Source organism: Lycium ferocissimum, chromosome 10 (genome assembly GCF_029784015.1).
Source record: "Lycium ferocissimum isolate CSIRO_LF1 chromosome 10, AGI_CSIRO_Lferr_CH_V1, whole genome shotgun sequence".
Taxonomy (NCBI): Eukaryota; Viridiplantae; Streptophyta; class Magnoliopsida; order Solanales; family Solanaceae; genus Lycium; species Lycium ferocissimum.
The window spans coordinates 35,531,103-35,538,571 of NC_081351.1; the positions used below are offsets into that span (position 1 = coordinate 35,531,103).

General features: G+C 31.7%; 1 protein-coding gene across 1 annotated transcript; it reads right to left on the bottom strand.

Annotated features, from left to right (window-relative positions):
• Positions 1-574: 574 nt before the first annotated feature.
• LOC132033622 (MADS-box protein AGL24) lies at positions 575-6,543 on the bottom strand. Its single transcript, XM_059423642.1, has 10 exons — positions 6,388-6,543; positions 6,122-6,304; positions 3,118-3,196; positions 2,734-2,795; positions 2,286-2,385; positions 2,152-2,193; positions 1,684-1,725; positions 1,409-1,575; positions 929-985; positions 575-784 (listed from the first exon to the last, which is right to left on the bottom strand). Exons 2-10 carry the CDS (start codon positions 6,301-6,303, stop codon positions 769-771), a joined length of 747 nt encoding a protein of 248 aa, XP_059279625.1. The 5' UTR covers position 6,304; positions 6,388-6,543; the 3' UTR covers positions 575-768.
• Positions 6,544-7,469: the final 926 nt, after the last annotated feature.

The following is a 7,469-nucleotide window of genomic DNA, read 5'->3' on the forward strand; positions in this document are numbered from 1 at the left end:
GAAAGTAACAACGAGAATTGCATGCCATACCTACGTTTTTTGGGATTAGATTCGAAGAAACGTTTTTAGAAATATTGTCTTTGTCCAAAATCTGTTTTTCAATCTAAATGCTTTGCTTGTTTCTCGTATCTGAACGTACTAATTCCATATCAATTTAAGTGTTAAAACAGGTTCTTATGATACTTTTGATGGTTTGGTATTAAGAATATTTTTTTAACTTAGGATTGACACGCACAACAAAGCTAATACTAAAAGCTTTTTAAGATAATCGAATGTAAATATTTTTGTTAATTGAGATGGGTGCACCAGTACTGAAAGCTCATTCTAGAGTGGTTTGCATAGTAGCAAATCTAATAAATAACTAGATTTGAAATTTGAAATTTATGGATTCGCAAAGTTAATGTATATACTAATTAACTCGGGTTAAGGTCAAATCCTCATACATGGATCCGGCTCCCCTCCCTCATACATAATTAGTGTACCTTTAACATACACATAATTTGGACGAAAATTATTTCGTTTATGTGACGGTAAGCCTGCCCCAATATTTATAATAAGAAAATGAGACTGTTAATTCATCTACAATCTGCCCTTTCTTAAGTTGTCCACATACATAATACATATATATTACAAGCAACGACAATTCCATTATGTTTTTTGAAAAGAAAAAAAAGGGGGCAAATTTATGTGCCACTACATCATTGTATAAAGTGTCTTCATCGAAAAACTATTAGTACAATCTTCAACAAAAGCTTCCCTTTGAGTTTGTTAGCTGAATGGTAGCCTGATATAATAATGCATATTCAATTGTAGACCCAAAAATAATAAGAAGGATTAACAAAAACAAACGAAAGAAACATATGTAATCAAAATGCATGCATGCATATTTTCTGGTGATATATATAAGCAGAGAGTAAGCAAAGCTTACCCTAACTTCAAAGATGTAATTGAGCAATCATCCTCGACAGCAGGACCATTGTTACAACTGCATATACAGACATTGGTGGTGGATCAAATAATTAATTATCAAAATGCACCTTTTATAATGGTGGTGTACATGTCTATACGAGTTTAAGATATTTACACTGAGAATATAAATAACTTTTACATTATATCAATGCAACTTATCCAATTATAATATATATTACTACTTTAGTACTTTACTTTTTAGGTCACATGAACCTAGATAATACATAGAGTTTAATTTCTACTCAATGACAGATTAAATGAACTTTTATGTTCAAACTGCATAAAAAATAATTATAGGTAAATGTCCATAACAAGTAACCTAGAAAATAAGGTAAATAAACATGTCACAACAAGTTAAAGTGCATAACAGAATCTTTATGTTATCCGTGTATATAATTAGTTAAATTATTTCTATAAAAAGTATTATAAGCAAACTTACCCCAACTTCAAAGAAGCATTTGAGCAATCATCCTCAGGAGGAGGACCACTATTACTACTGCAGACATTATTTGTGGTAATTATAGACTCAGAAGATTGGCCTTCTTCCATCACCATGCAATCCATTTCTGTGAGTAAGGGCAACTTTCCTTCATTCATAATTGCCATCTAAATAACAGAGAAAAATTTGTAGCACCATTAGAACATAGTCACTCAATTTAACTAACAATAATAACAAATTAAATTGTATAAAAGGTTATTTAGAGGTGATTTTACTTTCTCTTTCAATTGTTTGTTTTCTTCCATCAGCTCAGCACCCTGCAAGATTCGTGAGTTGAAAAAAGGCAAAGAGGAAAAAGAAGATTAGTCAAGAATGGATTTATGAAGAGGATCCTTGGAGCAACGTTACAACTATTTCCATCACTATAAGAAGATTGCTAATATTTTGGGAAAATTGGCTCGTCGATAACATTTTGGACGGCAAACCCTTACCAACAATTCAAATTTTGACGGGACGTTCGCCGAAAATTAGAGATTTTCAGATAATGTATTCATGTGACCAATAAGTCAGAGTTCGAGCCATGGAAACAATCAATGATGTTTGACTCAGGGTATACTGCTTATACCCCCTTGGGGTGCAGTATTTCCGCAGAACCTATATAAAGAAGGGTGCTTCGTGCAAGCGTGACTTTGTTTTAGTGAAAATTGGGTTTATATGCTTAATTAATAAGGCATCCTGCTAACCTTTCTTTGAAGGTTGGTAATTTCATCCATAATTCTTGTACCCTGGAACAAAAAAAAAAAAAAATTGGAATTTTAGAAGTTGTATAAATTGCATAACAGCATTTTCTTTACAATGTTATCGAAAATTATCAAACCTTAATCTCAAGCACACGGTTGAGTCCAGCTTCAAGTCTTTTCTCAATTTGTTGTAATTCTTCTAAGCTCAATCCTTCAAGTTCCTCACCTCTTATCTGCCTGATATACATACAGATATATCAATATATATCCAGATACAGTAAGGTCTCCTAAAGGTTTGGCTTAAGGGTTAATGAAGTATTATAAAATTCATGAGAAATCGGAGATAGCGTTTAAATCTAATTAAAGCGATGACAATAAGGCCAGGCAAGGCAATTTCTTAGTAATTTTCATATATCGAAGGTTTTATGGGCAAAATTATCTAATATCGGTGAGAAAAGGCAAGGCAAGGCAATTGAGGTTTTATGGGCAAAATTATCTAATATCGGTGAGAAAGTTGAGGTGCGCGCAAACTAATGCCGACACTGTAATTAAAAGAAAGAATTATGGGAGGCTGTATATAGGTACCTCATCTCCCGAGTTTTGTCAGCTACCTCCTTGCTTAATCTCGTGTTGATGCTATTCTCTAGCTACAAAATGATTAAGCAACAAAAAGGTCAGTAAAATATGCAGCTAAATTAATTATGTTGTGGAGTAAGTATAGACTATACAATTCGGATATTATATACGCAGGTTCAAAATGTTTAATTTTTTGTTCTTAAGGAAACGTAGACCTTAATTAGTCTGAGCAGTATTGTCATTACCCTAAATTAATCACAGGAGACATTATAAGGATTTGATTTAATTAGGAGCAAAAATGATTCATAAAATTTGTCCCCATGATAAAGGACGTTAAATAAAGATGCACTTATTTTGAATATTAAATAAATGTAAAAGGACAAATACAGGTACCTGTAAGTCGAGGGAAGGTTGCTCAACTTTCTCAAGGCCAGCTGAGTGCAACTTATATTTTCCAAGGATATCATTCATGCTGCATTATATTCATGAACAAGATGATTATTCAGTTAATGCAAGTGCTAATCCATTTTGTACGATTAATATTCAAATATCAATCAGCTATGCCTCAAAAACTGCACTGGTTGGAGTCCATATATATAATTTGATAAGAAAATGGCCATTAGCAGCCACAAAAGCTAATTCATGAGACTAGAATTGTCCAAAATCAAATAACTCACGGTCATTGGCACTTAATTATGCCCCTATATTGTGGTGGTCCTTAATTTTTGCACCTCATAATAGACAATTTTGTCACGGGCCATTTTCACCTCATAATATCATACGTACAAGTTATGTCCTGCATGACTAAAAACTTATGTCACGCTAGACATAAGTTTAATTGCTAAAAGAACAAAAATTAAAGACCAGGCCATTTGAAGGGCAAAAATTAAAGACCAACCCATTTCAAGGGCAAAATGTGCAATTTCTCCAATAACTTATTACCTTCTGATGTGGGAATTAACTAAACACCTCCACACACACTCGACATCTGAAGTGTGACAATATAAAATGGGGGCCCAGTATCAGATGTATCATGAATTTGGATGGATCTAATTATGATATCAGGATAAGAATATGAATTTTGGTTCTAACTCAACTCCAAGCGCTAATTAACTCATGAAATATGAATTGTTCCTAATCCCAATACGACAACCAAGTTAAATACCTTTATCATACTGTTTTACCAATATATCTTTCGTGGGATTGATAAGGGTCTGCCTTTTTAATTTGAAGAAACTACATGTATTCCTGAATTTATAAAGCAAAGGATTTTTCTTGAGATAAGAAAAACTATTAAATAAATTTTCATGCTTAATTTGAATTACAATGGTCCTAAAGTTTGCTCGTTTTGGTAATGCTTGCGCTAGCCGCGGAACCCATTACCATTGTTTTATTGTCTGATATTTCAAAGGATTTTTACATTATATGTTCATATCACCGACGATATTTCATGTTATTATCTTTTTTCCATGTTATTTATCAGATTTACCATAAAAAGTTAAAATATTCACAGGTCAACTTAACCTAATGTCTTGTAATAAAATTTATACATGGTCAGCCCGTAAAATTTAAACTCTGAAATATTTTTAATAATCATGTCACTTAAAAAAGATAGCTATAGTAGGTAACCCTTTATAAATATATCATTGGTAACGTCGAAACAATGATAAGTAATTGCCTAATATAACAAGTTATAATATATATATTAATGATGAAATTTGTTTCATATATACTACCAACGGTTATAACTTAAATCCGTTGGATGAAAGCTAAGTTAAAGAAGAGTATTTTGGTGCAAGATAACTTGTGCATTGTGAATATGCACACACATTCATTTGTGGTCAAAACTGACAAAAGTTGATGGAAAAAGGATAACATTAACAATCATATCATAATGATAATTATGGCTTGAGCATTCTAAGGCATTAACTAATTCCTAATTGGGAAATAATTTATGATTATAGCTGCAGATACGTACCCTTTATTCTGCCCCTCCCGTCTTCGAAAAGACATAGTGGTACTAATACAGCTAGCTATCTTATTTGGCCATTAAAATGACTGATGTAAGGGAAAGATGGGACTAAAGAAGGACTAATGACACTAGTTTTAAAGGTTATAAATTGGATGTCCGACTAAATCAAAGGAATACACTAGATTATTTACACACCTGACAAACTAGGTAATTCCAATAAATTTAAATAACTTATTAATTTGGAATAATTTGATAAAAATAGAATTTAACTTACTGTTATAAAAAAGTAAGTTAGAATTTTGTGATTGAAAAAAAAGTTTTCATTGTCAATATATTTAACTTACTGTTATAAAAAAAAGGCATTATTTCAAAAGTTTATTAAGGAGAAAAACGAAGACATAATTAGTAGCTAAACACTGATATATACTTTATGAATTTAAGGTTTCTAATTGAATGCTATATGGATTCTGTTCAATTAGCTAAAAGTTGAGCGAAAACAATTACGTTTTAATAAGTAGTGTTTTCAGCTTGGACACACCCATAAAAATTATTCACCCGTAGAAAGTAAAAAATGTTTTTACTAACTTACTCTTAATCAAATTTGTCTTAAATAAGAAGTAATTCTTTAATGATTTTTTGTTATGTAAAACTCTATTTATTTAAATAAGGGAAATATTGAAATCAATGCCTTCTTAATTTTGTGAGACACCACTTATTTTGAAACAAAATGAAAAACGCAAGACACCACTTATTATGAAATGTGGAGGAAGTAACAATCTAGCTAAATGATCCTAGGGTTCTAATTAATTCGATTTTTTAGAAACAAGAACCATAGTTAATTAGAAAAGGTGATTAAGCGTGGGACACGAGGTTTTCTTGTTTGAAGAACCCCCCATAAAACTGCAGTTTGTTGTCTTTGCCATGGTAGAAATAGCCCCTCTTTGCTCCTCTTGTCACAAGAAACCAGACATGTCTTTGATTCTAATTTCATCTTCACATTCTTCTTGTTTTAAAAAAAACCGTCAATATGTTCTTAAGCTGAGGAGATTTTTTATTTTTTTAACAAACATAATATCTGGATGAAAAAGCTAAGGTATTCAACATACACTATAAATAAAAATAAAAAATAAAAACTATTGATCGTCTCTATCTAGTTTATTTTTGTGATGAAGGGAATTTAAATGAACCCCGTGCGCCCCCTAGCTCCATTGAAACATCCTACCAACATGGACATCTGATTTTGTTAAACACACTTCAATGAAAAATTATAATGTATATTTAAGGTTAAATATTAGTACTACTTCTACATTAACATATATATATATATTAAATTTTGAACAACCTTAATGAACTTGCTAGATTCGCCACTGGCCAGAAGATATTATTTAATCAGTTAAACTTAGACTAAAAACTATAAATTGGTACCTGGAGCTAGCAAACTCAAAGAGCTTGCCAGTAGCAGAGAAAATGATGAGAGCAACATCAGCATCACAAAGAACAGAAAGCTCCTCAGCTTTCTTAAAAAGACCCCTCCTCCTCTTTGAGAATGTAACTTGCCTTGCTGTTATATTATCTATCTTCTTTATCTTTATCTTCTCTCTTGCCATTCTGGAAAAAATAAAATCATATAGTATAAGTAGTCACCTAAATTTAACTAGAAAAAAAAAGTCGATCTATAGTCAGTATCGTACCTGAATTACAGAAGATTGCCCCGATATAAACTGTGCTGCCGTATTAGATGATAATTATCTTTGAGGTTATTACCCTCAGAGCTAGCTGCCATCACAAAAAATAAAGAATAAAAACACTAGAGAGAGAAATCGGAGTACTCCATAAGTATCTATTTGTGAATTTAGAACAGTGATGCAAAATATACAGAAACCCTAAAAGAGGGATGAGAAAAAAGGAAACCAGAGTTCAGATCCAGTTAGAAAACCCATAAAAAGGAACCAATAATTAGGTATAAACGTGCAGAGACCTAATAATCGATATGCTTGAATTGGCGAATCAGCACTGTTCACTGCTTCTTGGAACTGAAAAAGAAGACTTCATTTTGTTGTGTTCGAGAGAGAGAGAGAGTGCTATAGTTGTTGAAGATATTATTTATTCGAGAGTAACCTAGAGAGACAGAAAGTGGTTGGATGCTATTGGTGCATCAAAACGTTGTTGCGGAAAAGGAAAGTCCAGTCCACCTTTACTTTTTATGGTAAAATGGAACATCTTTAACCTCCTATTTTTGCCGCATTTGCTAAACTTTAAGAAATGGATTTCAAGTTATGAAGATTTTTTTATACTACTATTGTATTCCTCCTTTCTCAATTTATTTGAAAGTGTTTGATTGAATACGGAATTTTAAAAAAAAAATGATTGAAACTTGTGATCTAAGATATGCCATAAATATTTTTGTGATTACGAGGGTGTTTGAATTGACTTTTCAAAAATAACTAATAATAAGCTAAAAGCAATAACTTGGAAATACCCAACTTTTGGCTTTTAGCTTATTTTTATACTTTTTTGGCCTAAAAATAAGTGCTTAAAAGCATTTGTTATCTTTCTCAAACATCACATTTTAGCTTAAAAGCTATTTTGACCAAACCTAAAAATAAGTCAATCCAAACACCCTCTATAAATTATTTTATTAAGGACGATCAAATGGAAGTTAAATTGATGTTAAATTGTTACTCCCTCAGTCTCATATTAGTTCTCACATTTCATTTTTGCATGCCCCGTAACAAATTATAAACAAGAAGTACTTTTACTACTTTATTATTAT

Coding starts and splice junctions, on each gene's coding strand:
- LOC132033622 (XM_059423642.1), bottom strand. CDS start 6,303: ATGGCAAGAGAGAAGATAAAGATAAAGAAGATAGATAATATAACAGCA. Junction 2,796..3,117: donor AACCTTCCCTCGACTTACAG/GTACCTGTATTT, acceptor ATCATTTTGTAG/CTAGAGAATAGCATCAACAC. Junction 1,726..2,151: donor TTACCAACCTTCAAAGAAAG/GTTAGCAGGATG, acceptor CGAATCTTGCAG/GGTGCTGAGCTGATGGAAGA.